The 15,450-nt window shown below is 34.9% G+C and overlaps 1 protein-coding gene across 1 annotated transcript; it reads right to left on the bottom strand.

Annotated features, from left to right (window-relative positions):
* Positions 1–9,447: 9,447 nt before the first annotated feature.
* Positions 9,448–14,106, bottom strand: LOC143558593 (transcription factor BIM1-like). The gene is made up of 11 exons (XM_077047407.1): positions 14,064–14,106; positions 13,810–13,881; positions 12,105–12,494; positions 11,582–11,699; positions 11,358–11,485; positions 11,164–11,272; positions 11,002–11,071; positions 10,826–10,921; positions 10,376–10,755; positions 9,929–10,061; positions 9,448–9,643 (listed from the first exon to the last, which is right to left on the bottom strand). Exons 1-11 carry the CDS (start codon positions 14,104–14,106, stop codon positions 9,545–9,547), a joined length of 1,638 nt encoding a protein of 545 aa, XP_076903522.1. The 3' UTR covers positions 9,448–9,544.
* Positions 14,107–15,450: the final 1,344 nt, after the last annotated feature.

Raw genomic sequence — 15,450 nt, 5'->3', positions numbered from 1 at the left:
TATCATTATTTAATTTTATTAAGTAATAATGGCTTTGAGTGGTAAGAATAGGATAAAAGATGGTCCAAGGGATGGTAACGGGCCTAAGGCCCATAGACTTGGGGTATTTAAACTCATAAACTTTCCCAAAACCCTAACATTCTCATATTCTCCATCTTTTGCCTCCTCTCACACACCCCAAATACACACAAGTTCTCATTCTCTCATTAGATCCGAAACCAAGTGGAACTAAGGTGATTTCGTGACCTAGCATCGTCAAACAACAAGAAACACGTCTGTATCCGCGGGTTGGTCTAGATCCGAACCAAATCCGAAACCATGAGGTATGTTTTGGTTAAAAAGATTAAGTGTTTGAGGTCGGTTTGCCATGAAACTTGGTATAATGGTAGACCGGGCTGTAAGATGCAAGAAAAACATAAACCGTACGAAAGTAGGGCACCCGGGCTCAGGGGCCTTACATTTTGGTTTTTTGGTGGTGGTCTTGTACCTATTCACGGTGGCATCTGTATGTTACGCTGGCAAAAGTAGTTTTCCCAGTGCAGCGGAGAAAGTTGAAATTCTGAAGTATTTGAAATGTGTTATTAAACCCGCGATTAAATATATTAAGGTACATTATTCTTCTCCTTAATTTACTTTCTTAGTTTCATTATATTTTTTTTGTTGTATGTTAGCTAACATATAAAGTTATAATTTATGAATTATTGACAGAGTCCGGATGGTGATATTATAGACTGTGTCAATATTCTCTTAAAAACCACACCATTCAAGTTTGTTTCCATTTTACCTACGAGTTTATACGTACTCTATATAACAAGCAAAACAAACCAACTATTATGATTTAAAGACTAATAATATAGTTTGTGTTTAGAGATGAAGCCAAATTTTCTTCCAAATTGGATCAATAATGACAAGACTAAAATGCCATCCATTATGAATAGTTCAGAAGTTAGACAAGTACCAATTGCACAATTGTGGCATACAAAAGGTAAATGCCTAAAAGGGACTATCCCCATTAGGAGAACAAAGATAGAGGATATATTGCGAGCGGGTTCGTTCAAAAGTTACCAGTGCAAGAGGACCAGTTTTCTTACAGCTCACCCAAATATGGTTGGCCCTGATGGCTGTAATCATGTGGTAATTTATTTTAACCGCATGTTTATATTTCACAATTTTTTTCATAATTTTTCGGTATTGAATTGGTAATTTTTTCTTCTTTAGTATGCAACATTACATGCACCAACTACTAACGGGCCGAGATGTGGAACAAAAGTAACAATGAATATTTGGAACCCAAGGGTTGAAGGTGATTTGGAATTTAGTTTGAGTCAGCTATGGGTAGTAGCGGGTTCTGGCTCGAGTTTGAATACCATTGAAGCTGGTTGGCATGTAAGTCCTTTCTTTATTTATATCTACCAAATAGAGGAATGTGTGTAAGAAACCGAAAAGACCGATTCGAAAACAAAAACGCATACAGTTAGATATTGGTTTTGCATGTATTAAAAAACAGGAAAAAAAAATAAACTGAACAGAACTTCTGGATTTTTATTTTCTATTAAGTAATTTATAAGAATTTAATAAATATGTAACTCAAATATTTTTGGCCAAATGTAAAATTTATTATTTTCAGCTAACTTTTTTTTTGCCCTAAAATTTTCAAGGTTAAATGGCAAAAACAGAAACCGAACTGATACCAAAACAAAAACAGAGGAACCTAAACTGAAAAAAAAACAAAACTGAAATGTTTCAGAAATCCAAAAACCGAATTTTAGGTTTTTGATTTGGTTTTACCCTAAAACCGACCCAAACCAAACCGTGCATACCTCTACCAAGTATTACAAGATAACACTTATTCTTGCAATCTGTTTAAAACAGGTCGATCCACCCCTTTACCAAGACGCCAGGATCAGATTATTCATCTTCTCGACTATAAGTTTATGTAAATTTGTATTGGTTCAAGTATGAGGTTAAATTTATATAACTTTGATGTTGTATATAAACATTTTTGTGAAATTATATTTTTGACAGACAGACTGATGGATATGGCGATGTAAATGGTTACAATCCTGCATACAGCAACGAGTTTATTCAAAATAACAACGATGTTGCGATTGGCGGTAGCATCACTCTAATTTCACAAATGGATGGTTCTCAATATGATATATGACCATATTTGCTGCTATGGTATATATATATATATACATTGTCCAAATTCCTACTTTCAAATAAAGTTTCATTGGTATAATTAACTACTAAAACACAAAGTCCAATGTTTTACATAGGCAATTGATGGGAACTGGTGGTTGGAAGTTAATGGTCAGCCAATAGGATGCTGGCCAAAGTCATGGTTTACATCATTAAACGAAGGTGCATCCGAGGTAAGTTGGGGTGGTGAGGTGATCAACGGACGCTTAAACGGGCATCATACAACTACTGAAATGGGTAGTGGGCGTTTCCCGGCACATCAGCTAGGAGAAGCAAGTTATTTCAAAAATATTCAAGTACGTGATGCATACGACAATGTTGTGGCTCCTCCATCTATCCGCTCCTCAACTACGCATCCCGCTTGCTATGATATCATTACCAACGTTGATCAGAAGTCGGGGAGATACTTTTATGTAACATCTAGGAAAAACCTATACATATTTTGAGCTAAAGTTGCCAACTTTAAAAATTGAAGGATTAAAAATAATTACAAAGACAAGTAATGAGAAAAATAAGATAAGAAAAACAAAGCATCCTATCTTAAGGAAATAAGAAAAATTTCCATCCCACATGGATAGATGGAAGAAAAAGGGAAGCATTCCATGGATATAAATAAGGAATGGAATTTTCATCCCACATGGAAACAAGAAAAGAAATGGAAGCTCTTTATAATGAAGCAAGTTTTCATAGAAATGTTTTAATGTGACTAATCACTCTCCATAGTCCTAGCGGAGGGTGCGGTGCGAAGCACCCGACGCGCACGGACTCAGACTCGGGCGATGGGCGTAATGTGGCGTTTTGATGGCGCACTTTGTACTTCGCACGCTCGCAGAGCCGCATAAGGGCCACTTTAATATTTTTGGATAGTACGAGGACCAAAAATGAAAATCTAAAACTTGCATCTTCGCGATACGCGAAGCTGCACTTCTGCATGCGCATAAGGGCCGCTTTAGTATTTTTGGATAGTACAAGGACTAAAAATGAAAATCTGAATCTTGCATCTTCGCGATACGCGAAGCTGCACTTCTGCATGCATGACACCTGGAGACACGTGGCAGCACCTGGTGACACGTGGCAACCCTACTGCTGACTCAGCATAGCTAGTGCATCTTCGCGCGAGCCGCATAAGGGCCGCTTTAGTATTTTTGGATAGTACAATGACTAAAAATGAAAATCTGAAACTTGCATCTTTGCGATACGCAAAGTTGCAGATCAGGCATCTTCGTGATACGCGAAAGACAAAAGACTTGAACCGACCTCGAAGCATCTTCGCGATACGCGAAGTTGCAGATCAGGCATCTTCGTGATACGCGAAGCTGCACTTCTACATGCATGACACGTGGAGACACATGGCAGCACCTGGTGACACGTGGCAACCCTACTGCTGACTCAGCATAGCTAGTGCATCTTCGCGATACGCGAAGCAGCTTCGCGATACGCGAAGTTGCAGAATTACGGCTATAAATAGAAGGGTGTTCGGCACAGCACAACTCACACCAACCACTTCACTTTTCACATGTTTTGCGTGCCGACCTCGAAAAGTGTGCCGATCTCATGGAACGTGCCAAGCTCCGAAGCTCTGACGATTTAAATGGTCGTACGCGATATAGAGTAGAAGTGCCGCTCGATCAATCATAAGCATTTAACTCCAAATACCCGTACAAGGTAGGAGTTCTGATTAAGTTATTATTTTATTATTATTATAATAGCTTAGACCATAGTCGGGAGTATAGCCCAAACCTTGATTACTGTTAAACCTAATATAGCTTTTCATAAGCAAAGGTTGTAGTTAATTATAGTTTCTTCATGATTAAGAAACGTAGTCATTTATATAAAAAGGGTATACTTAAAAATAGTATTTCTTAATGATTAAGAAAGATACTATTCACACAGGTAATGTAATGTTTCTTCTAGAAGAAGAAACCCGATATAAATGTTTCTTCCTGAATACCTGATATATAATTAATAAATAAACAAATGGACTAAATGTCCACATGTTCCATACAAACAAATAAATTGTCAAGGTTACAGCTATACAAAACAGACTACGGGGTCTGAAGCTAGATCGTTGATCTAGATATTTATATAAATGTTAATCTCGTACTATAGGTTCGGGATAACAATCAATCAATCAATCAGAAAGCTGAAAACAGAAACAGGAATTAGTAACAGAAACTGATTTACAGACAGGGGTCAGTAACCGAAACTGATCAAATATACAGAAATCAGTGTTAGAAACTGATTTACAATCATACAAGGTGAATACGCCCCAAATTTTTACAACTCTTTTAGAGTCTGAACTATTTACATAGGATTTACGAATCCTTAAAACTTTGTGTTACAATAATAAGAAACGGGCATACTCAAATTAAGAGTATACATATGTCTGGATCCATACATACATGGTGACTCGGATTTCCCCGAGGCCATGCATATCATCAAACATGCCTCTGGTAGTCTACGGGACTGACCAGAGAAATGATATTGTGTATATGATTAATTGTACATATACTTAGGGTAATTTTAACCCAATTGAGTTGGGTGCCTAATGAGTATTGTCACAAAGGTATTATTATTGTTTACACACTGGTTTTATTGAGTCAGCGTCATTCACCGGCTGTGTGCTGACGTATTTTTCCCCCACATTTCAGGGAAACTGTAAAGAATAGAACTGACAGGCAAGACTAAAAGAAGATTGGAGACATAGTCATTAGAGGTGATCTGATGGCTCAGATATTTTATTTAGAATATTATTAATAAATTATATGTTCAAAAGATAGTTAATTAAAATATCAAACGGGTATTCTGACCCGACATTTTATAAATGAATATTATATTTTAAAAGACTTCCGCTAATAACCCGCAACTCTGATATATTTTCAAAACAGATACCAACTAACGGGGGTCGCACCCAGACCCTAAGTCGGGGTGTGACATTTTACTTTGGTGGACCTATAATGCGAACTGCCTGTGAATTCGGATAGCATTTCTTTATCTGTGCTGTTTTAGTTGTTTTCTTTTTATGTTCTAGGATATTAAGTTTGTTTGAATTTTTGCTTATGTCATATTTTTACTTTGTCTATTTATCAATTTATGCCATGTTTTACTTTGTCTAGTGTATATTCTATATTAAGTTTGGTGACATACATGATTATACAATGATAGAACATTGTGATCATAGCTAATCCAAGTGTGACTGTGACATTATATATTACTTGATTATACAATGGCTTAGAAATACTAGACCCTCTTTAGCGACACTGACATCAGATATGCAATGATTGTATACCCAGGTACGGTTCTTTGTTATATTATCAGTGGCAAATAATTATGAAGTATGATGTCTCTGGAACATAGCAGAAATTCAATCCCCTAAGTTTGTAAGTAGACGAGGGAATGGTGAATGATATTGATGATCCCTTGCTTCAACAACTAATCCAATTTATGCATCATCAACTTGTTTTTAAATCCTATACTAACAAGACATCTTTCAACGAGATTCATGATCCCAGATGTTGTGTTTAAATCACATGCATTTAATATTATTGTTCCAACAAAAAAACAAGCAATATGCTTATACAAGTCCTTATTGTTTTCGAATGGCAAAGAGTCACAGCTCGATCATCTGCATTGCCATTTTTATATGGGAATGTGTTTCTTTCTCTGGCCCTTTTATGCACCCTTCCCAATATGCTGCATCTCGCTTATACAGAGACAATGTGCCCAACGCTTTAAGAGCCAACGGGTGTCCATCACAATACTTAATTCACAACCTTTTCTTAAACTACTTTATAACCTTCTTTGGGCTTTTGGCTCTTGAAGGCATGACTGCACAAAAGCTCTGGTGATTTAGTCTTTTTATTTGATAAAATGATTATGACTTTTCGAGGTGATAAACTGAATCAAGAATGAATAAATATAACATTCTATTGTGGAAATACCAGTGTAACGATAACAACAATACCATACGTTGAACGATCAGTAGCGAATCAATACAATAGCATTCTATTATGGAAATACCCATGTGAGCCACTAGCAATAATCCAATAAGCCAATAACAACAATCCAATACAATATGTAAATTAGTTGCATATTAATACACTAATAAGTGAGACGGGAATGTGGGCACACACATACCCAATCATCTGACCACAATAACAATCATATCCTAGAAATATGTAACATCCTTTTCATGACATATGTGTAGAAGAGAGTCATTGTATAATAGATTAAAGTCTTGAACATTATTTGGTGGGATTCTTTGAGTTCTGATTGGGTGTTGTGTAGTTGTTAAGTAGCTAAGTTATGCTGTTAAGGAATAAGGACTATCTAACCAATCCACTACAAACATTACACAAATTATTCACACCTTTTTTCCACTTGTATATTTATGAAACATTTAATTTAAAATACGAAGTTTGTCTATGATCATTTATGTAAAAACCAGTAACTATAAATGCGCATACAATTTATGTCATATAAAATAGATGATTAATATACACATAATAAAACACTTTTTAAGAAAATCAAAGTCTACATGGGAGAAAATATGGGGTGAATGGCACTTTGAATGAGTAAAATACATAGTATGAGAGTTGACGAAGATAATATGTGCCACTACATATGGAGGAGTATCTAAAGGTGATGGTTGGCATTGTTGATGCTTGTTGTAGGTACATTATGTGACAGTGTCACGTTCTTGTTCTTGTCATTTCAGAGAAACAAGGACTAGATATAGGCATTGCTCTTGGTATAACCCTATGTTCGTGTTATCTTATAGCATTTAACAATCTCTTGGCTCGTGTCATCACAATCGTCTTGTACTTTGGTCATTAATGGTGGTGATCTATCATTGTGTCAGGATGATATCAATAATTGATAGTTAGGAGTGATATCTATCATTAGTTTTTGGTATCTAGCTCATCAAGTTAAGAATGAATTATTAGCCAATCATTTGAGAATCGTTCGAATGCATCTTGGCTTTCCCGCATGTTGTAACACCCCAGCTTTAAGCAGAATACGCCTGGGTGCAACGTACAAGTCACTCATAAGCTTGTAACACAATTAATAGTGACAATATATTTATTTTATTCCATAATTTCGCAAGTATACAAATAGTTTGATAATGAGACAAACATTACATCTAAATGAAACAAATATTATTCATTGAAATAATAGGTATAACTAGTTTTCTTGTCCTGACACTTCATCATATCAACCTACAACACGTTTAAAATAATATATTTTGTCAACAAAATATGTTGGTGAGTTTTCATTAATTTTTGCGTATATAAATATATATAAAATGCGCGATTCAGCGATCGTCATGCAATAAATGTTCAAACATAATGTAATTGAAATCAAATAGTGTCGTCATTCCGTTCATTTAGCCGAAGCCGTAGAAGTTGGGGAAATGAGAACCACCTTACGTAAGCAACCGAAGTCGTAACGTTAGACGGCGCAGGTACGTCCCGACGGACCTTTCCACTATGTGCATACGTTTGTAACTTCCACCATAAAAACAGTAAACACGTTGCACATAATTCACGCATAATCATAAACAATATGCAAGAATAATATTAACATGTACGATAAATGTGAATAGGTTTGTAAACAAGTGCATAACTAACGAAATAAAAACTCGTGACATGATACACCCCAAAAATATTAAAAGCGTTAAAAATGGGTTATGAAAAACTCACCCGTTAAATAAGCGAGACGAGCAAATAAGCGAAAATAGCTTTGAGTGAGTGAACCGACAAAGTTTGGTTCAACGAGCGACCTTAGATAAATAAATAACTAGGATCAAAATGAGGTTGAAGAAAATAAGAAAAAGGTGGCCGACATGCTCGATTTATAATTCTTAGACGAAAAACTTTGTTAAAAATATTTTTTTTTATTTTATTTTTATTAGTTGAAAGGAAAATGTTACTTCTTTGGTTTTAAGTTGATTTATTTTAGCCTTAGGAAAAGAGTAGGTTATAATAATTATTAGTTAATTTAAATGGTTTAGATTCGATTCCAAGCCGAATAGTATTTAATAAAACAAGTTTAACAAATGGTTCATGTTTTTGGTTGGACATGAACTAGGTTTGATTCGGATTTATGTCTAACATGCTTGAAATGATAAGATGGCGTGACATGTTGGAAAATCTTAGTCTTGTTTATTAGTTTTGCAAAAGTTAGTTTTTAACATAAAACTTTTTTTAACCGAACATTAACGTGCCAACGAGCGATAGTGAAAACACAACCATGGTTGTTAAGAGTGACAACATGATGATGATCACATGATATGTTGTACAGAAATAACACAATAATTACTCGATGATGGAATATCAAAGAAGAAAGAAGAACTTGAAGCTTTGATTTTAGCACCAATTGAAAAGTATTAACACAATTGAGAGTGAGGCTTTATATAGGCTTCAAATCATTAATAACAAGGTTGAAATGATTAATTGCATAAGCTAGTCATAAGACTAGTCTTAAGCAACAGTAATCACCAGATTAATGAGTTTTGACTTAATTTGGTGAAGGTGGAAGTTAATTATCAACAAAAAAAATAGTCTAGGTTCATCCAAGACTTGAAAAACGAGTCAAAGAGCGGGAATTTAGAAAGGATGATAAGAAGGCGGTTGACCCGTCTTGAAGAACACCAATAATTATAAACAACTAAATAACACAATCAAATACACAATAAATGCGGGGATTTTATTAAGAATTGATGATCCGAAAAATATCGAAGTTTTAAAATATGTCGGGTTTTCGGGTTTTTAAAAATGATGAATGTCACACATGTTACGGAAATGTTCCTTAGGAGGGTTTCTTACAAGTTCTAGTCCTAAGTTACGGTCTTGTACTCCTTGAGCATATTTACTTTATCATGTCATGTTAGAAACCACATTAAAATGTTAAATGACAGCTTGGCTAAACTGGATCATATCACCACATAAAAAGATTAAAAAAAAAAAAAAACACAAAGCAAGATACACTGTGACATAAATATTTCATCAAACAAATGGGAGTTTCAATAGATAACTAGTGATTCAATTTCATTCCATCGTATAATTTTGGCTTCTCAAAAATCTATTGGAAGCCTCCCTATAGATATAACAATGAATAATAATAATAACAATAATAATAACGATACATCTTGTCAGAATATTCTGTGCAATGGCCCCCCTACCCACCCCACCCCCAAAAGAAAAATAATAATAATAAATGTACAATGTATCTTGAACACAAATGAAAAACAAGAATGATCCTTAATAAGGTCAAAGTTGGAAAAAATGAGCAGTCACCATACCAAATTTTGATTTAAACTTGTCCTAGTAATCGCTTTGGTTTAGTTTCGGCTTGCTTTAAACCTCTTCAACGCCCTATCACTTTTCTCGTCCCATGTGCTTGCAAGTCTTGAACGAGTCAGCGTTACATCTTCGTTTGACTGTTTGCAAACAATACACCAAAGATTACAAAAATATCATGAGATTTTATGCATTAAAGATAAGATTCCACCCACTTTTGACTCATTTTCTTTTTAAGCCGATTCTATTTCGTTCACCCATTATAAATGAAACATATCCCAAGCCAACCCATTCATAAGTAAAAAGGTTGAAACTCAAACAAGCAACTACCAATTTCAACTTGACCCTATTTAGTCAGAACCCGTTTTGACCCGAACCCAGTTCAGCCTGTTACCCAACCCGACTGCAAGGGCTATTATATGTACCTTAAGAATGGGGGCTGATGAATCATGTGTACTAGGTTTAGCTCTTTTTCCTAGGTCAATCTGTACTGAAATGTTGGCTTGTGACAAGTCAACACCGGAGTTTTGTAGCGCTTGTGTTAGCGTAGTCAATAACCTGTTTGCACACAAATATGCTGAAACGTTATAAGTCGAACAAACTAAAGCCACTGTTAGTACTAGAGGTGTAAACGAGCCAAGCCAAGCCCAAGCTCGTCTAGGCTAAGCTCGGCTTGTTTAACTTCCAGGAGTTTGATCTAGGCTCGTTTCGAGCTTTATTTCTAAAGCTCGAGCTCGATTGGTGAGCATATATTCAAGCTCGAACTTGTTTACATCCCTAACCTTAACACCCTAGCTCACATTAACGAGCTAGCCCTTTAAACTATGAACCTTGGTGGATTTGTTGGCAACACATAGCTTAAAAATTCTTACCCTTGAGAGTAAATGGTTGAAATGCTGATTGTGCCACTTTCAATTGTTAGTTCTTGATCTTTCAGCTTATCACGTGCAACCGTGGTGCATTCGGTTGTGCATGATCTGCTCTGCCATAATGGGGACGCTGCATTTGCTGTATCAGATGCCAGTGTTAAAGGAGGTGCAGCGACACTTGTGCTTCCACACCCGGGAGAATACATGTTCGGCTGCACGGGTGAAGGAAAAGGAGATCCTTTGTTGATCAATCGTGCGTGTTGACCAGCTTGTTCAAGGGAAGTCGAGTCAGAACTGCGCTTGTTGACCAATGTTGGCCCAGATGGACCGGTTTGAACTTGTGGTTGGTCAACAAAACCTTCTGTTGGTCTTTGGCTATTGCTCTATTGGAATCAAAATAACCAATAAGTTTTGATAAGGATCTTGTTGACCAGTTGTAAGTTTTGAATTTACCCATGGTATCATCGAAGGCTGTTCGTTATTCCATCCCCTACATGAATCCTCAAACTTATGCACCTTATCTTGTAGAAACTGAATGTACTCAATAACCTAGAAAATTTATAAATCTAATGTTAGACAGTTATAACATATAACTCATGGTATATACTATATACTATATAGTATAATACCTCTAATAAAAATGATGCTTTATCTCTCTTTTGATCAACATGAGGAACGATTTCTCTCAATGTTGAAAATCTGGTCAAGTATGAAAAAAAAAATCATAATATTAATCTTTACAATGACCTAAATTGACCATTTAAAGACTGTAATTAATAATATAAACGTACCTGTCATTAATTTTGCTTCTTCTACGTTGCTCGGTAGCAGAATGCTTAGAACGTGGGGTGTTGGGCTTTTGATCATGGTGTGTTGTGTCCACTTTAACAGACAAAACACCTATCATTATACAAACAAATTTGTACACTTTTGAGAATCTGATTATTATTTTGCAATTGAGGAGATAACGAGTTAGAAATGATACCTTTGTAGTGTGAGGATGGTTCTTTCTTGATAACAAACTCTTGTTCTTCATCATCCTCATCTTCTTGACAACTTTTAGCAGACTTTAACATATCAACAAAACTTGGATTCTTTTGGGTTGATGATGGACTGCAAAATCAATTAGAAGACTGTTAATAAGCAAGATTGAAAAATTTATTAACATACTAATATGTAAGATACAGAGTGAAAAGAAAATGAACAAACCGAGAAGATGACAGAGAACTGATGGTGGCGGTTGGATGGTTATGAGCGGATGAAGACTGTGATGGCCGCTCCATGGATGATGCCATCCATGGCACTCCTCCCATCTTCATGACCCCCTCTGTTAACAACAATTTAAAAACATTATTACTGGTTTAGAAAATCGAATAAGAAAGGGAAATAGAGCAAAAAAGGCCTAAACTTCAAACGAGCATAACTTATTATGGGGCCCATAACCAGTGGACGAAAATGGCTTGACGAGCCAGATTATGTGGCAAAGAACCATATGCAGTTTGCCCAGCTGTCAGACCTAAATTCTTTGATTTAGAGCCCCAGTTACATCAATCAAGATTTTTCATTAATTTCATCAATCTTTAGTGATTTGGAAAACTTAGCAGACTGACAAATTTAGAAAATCCCTATATAGTAGCACTTCTTGTAATAGTTTTACCATTCAGATTTTATCTAAACCTATTTGAAAACTTTCTCTCTGTTTATTTCTGCTTCACTTTGCGCAACAACATACCTCGGATCACATGTCGGTTTCCAGCAATATTCTCCTTCCCTGTCTTTCCCTTCTTCACAGCAGATTCTTCCCACAGTGAAAAACCACTACCAGTATAAGAACTGCAATTTGAATGTTCATCATTCTTATCACTGCCACTAGATTGTGCTGCAGCTGTGATCAGGACCCCTTCGGGTTTTGGCATCCTTTGACTTTGATTTATACAAGAAATGTGACTAATACTGTATGTACCGATCCCGCCTGGAAGAATGTGTTCTACTGCAGTTGGTCCAGCTGGCGGGAGCGACTTCCCAGTCGATGGTTCGTCCACTTTATTTGCTTCTTTAGCCACGTTTTTACCTGCTCGTTCTAGAGGTTGCAAAAAGTCATGTGTTTCAAGGTAGCAGCCACCTGTTGACAGTTTATGTATGTTATATAGATTACAAAACAAGATTCTTGTTATTGATTTAGATTCTATTATAGAACGAATATAATCAGGTCCTTCTGGATGTGAATTTCTAACGTTACACGTAACTAGGGATGTGTAGAGGTTGGTTTGGGTCTGTTTTGGACCAAAACCGTAACCATAACCAAATTTTGGTTAAGCAGAGAATGATAACCGATCGTTTCAGTTAAGTCAGTTATGGCTAATCGGTTTTGCATGTTTGATTAACCGTGAACTATTCGGTTTTGACTACAATGGCCTAGAATAATGTAACTGAACCTGAAAGATTGTGCTTGAAATCTTTTAACCATTAAATAAATTGTTATCACACATTTGGGCTTGAATAATTTGAGTTTTACCATTTGACATTTGTGTTACATTAGTTATAATTCAGTTATACGGATCAGTTTCACATATTGGGTTGGCTTGGTACTTTTGTTAACTGTGGATGCATTAAAACTCGGTTCAGGTCGGTTTTGCCAGTTATGGAAATATCGATAACCAAAACCGACCCACTAATTTTGGTTTTATATGAAAAAAAAAATTTTAACCGATCCACCGGTTTTTGGTTAGGTATGGTCATATCGGTTTGGTCTATCAGTTATTCGGTTTATGAACACCTCTACATGAACCTAACACAAAATTCATGTGTTTTGAGTTTAGTCTAAACAGTTTGGGTCAAACTCATGATCACATTTAACCCATTTCATATAATTAAATGTTCTAACTTAGATAGAATGTTTCTTTCTGCCAGATTTAAAAGATGGATCAAAATTGATTGTTTAAATGTAATTATTATATATACATTTCTATTTTTGTTAGTACACTGCACACAGATGATTTTAATTAACACCAACTCCATCAAAGATAGTTTAAATGTTTGAACACTTTCTGTTCTACCTTTTCTCAACTCTTTAAATTACAAATATTTAATTTCCAAAATTCTTTATTACAGATCACCAATATAAACAAGAACATGCTTTGCATCTCTAAAAAGGTTAAAAAAATAATTTCATCTACACCTCATAATTTTTACTTTTATTAGAACAAAACTTTAATATAAAATTACTATTCACTTGTCTGTGACCATGCATATTACTGTTAAAATTTTACAAAACTAAATTTCATTCACATAATAACAAAGAAAAATAATATTAATTAAAATCATGTAACTATATGATATGGCTTTGACTTTTCTATACATCAGAATTCAGATCCCAACATAGAACCCTACATATTTAAAGTGGACAATTATGCGATTAAATAATAATAATTAATTACCTGGAGGTGTTGGAGATGGATCTTGGTGTGCAGGTGAATAAAGTGAAAGAAAGTCATGCGTTGGTTTCCTACCTGTAATTGTAATTTCAATTCAACCACATCACACACACATCTTAATTCTTCTTTTATATATATATAAGAATAATAATTCAGTTACTTAACGTGCATCCTCACCTCATCAATCAACTGTGTACGTATACGTGCACGTGCTAACAGAAATAACAAAAATAATAATAATTACTGTATGTATGTACCTTGTGTTGTTGTTCCATAAGGACGTGGCTGAGGAAGCTCCATCAGAAGATTAATAATTAGGCCAAAATTCAGAAGCAACCAGAATTTTGAATTTTTGTAAATATTATAATTGATTGATTTTGTGACGGATCCCCAGATCTACTACATGTAGATGACGTGATTGCGGTTGTGCCTCCTCTTTGTGAACCTACCTTCGGCATTAATACCTGTAATACATCAAATCCAATTTCCTTCGTAATTCTAATTCAAAAAGCTACAAAACTATATATATATACACGTCAGGAAGGAAGGAATCCCGATCAAAAAGTATATTATAATTATAAGCACGTACCGTCTTCAGATTCCGTTAGCGAAATTCAGCTGTTTTGAAGAGAATTTCAAAATGTTTCATCAAATTCAAGCGATTGATTCACTAATTTCGGTTTCCGGTGACTATATACAGTGAATGAATACAGGTGAATTGAATTGTGTATGTATGTATGTATGTATATGTGATGGTGATGATGAGAATGTAAAGGCAGCCAGCCACCGGTGTGAAGAAAGATAGGATTGTCAGTGCTTCAGATCTCTCTTGCTTGCTTCTTTCTCTCTCTTCTGAAACAAGGGGTTTTGGAGAGTGTGTGAGATTTTGATTTTGATTTTGATTTTGATTTTGATAAAATTAAAATCAATGTGTTTTTTATATGGTCTCTCTTTGGATGAAAAGTTATAACGCCGTTGACGTCCGTTTAACTCCACGCCACCATGCGTATGTTCTGTGCACTGTATATAGAGAGATGTATGTATATGTTTTTTCAATTTTTAAGTTTTTTTTAGTTTATTATTATTTGAAGTGACCAGATATTTATTAATAAGAATAAAATGGTGCCTTTTAGTGATTTGACTTGTAAACATAAGTTTTGTTTCATTCGTTAATTTTTTTGGTAAATAAAATATAATTATTAATAAAATATAATTATTTTATAGTTTTATATTGAGATATAATTGGTTTTTATATATTTAGAGGTTGTGACTAGAATTATATATCTATATATTGTCTAAACTTTATGTATATTATATCACCAATATGAATACTTTTACATTTTTATATTTATAATTAGATGGTTTGTATAATATATCATTCCTGTTTTTTCATGTTATGATATTACGCTGGTTTTAAAAAACAGTTTTTTTAAACTCTATAATTTATTAAGTTCGGGGTACAAAACTATTATAGAGGACGGGGGGTAGTGTGCAAGGTTTTTAAATCACATGCAACACCGCCTCCACCCCATATGAGTAGGATGCATTGCTTCATTATATGGCAAATGTTTGTAATATAAAATTTGTTCACTTTAAATTTATTGTACTTGAAGAACTAAAACACAAACAAAAAGTTCTAGAACA

Source organism: Bidens hawaiensis, unplaced genomic scaffold (genome assembly GCF_021521415.1).
Source record: "Bidens hawaiensis isolate Kalapana, Puna unplaced genomic scaffold, B.hawaiensis_p1.1 tig00019558_1, whole genome shotgun sequence".
Lineage (NCBI taxonomy): Eukaryota > Viridiplantae > Streptophyta > Magnoliopsida > Asterales > Asteraceae > Bidens > Bidens hawaiensis.
This window is presented reverse-complemented; position numbering and strand designations above follow the sequence as displayed.

Coding starts and splice junctions, on each gene's coding strand:
- LOC143558593 (XM_077047407.1), bottom strand. CDS start 14,106: ATGGAGCTTCCTCAGCCACGTCCTTATGGAACAACAACACAAG. Junction 11,486..11,581: donor AGTTCTCTGTCATCTTCTCG/GTTTGTTCATTT, acceptor TTGATTTTGCAG/TCCATCATCAACCCAAAAGA. Junction 10,062..10,375: donor TCAACCATTTACTCTCAAGG/GTAAGAATTTTT, acceptor GTGTGCAAACAG/GTTATTGACTACGCTAACAC.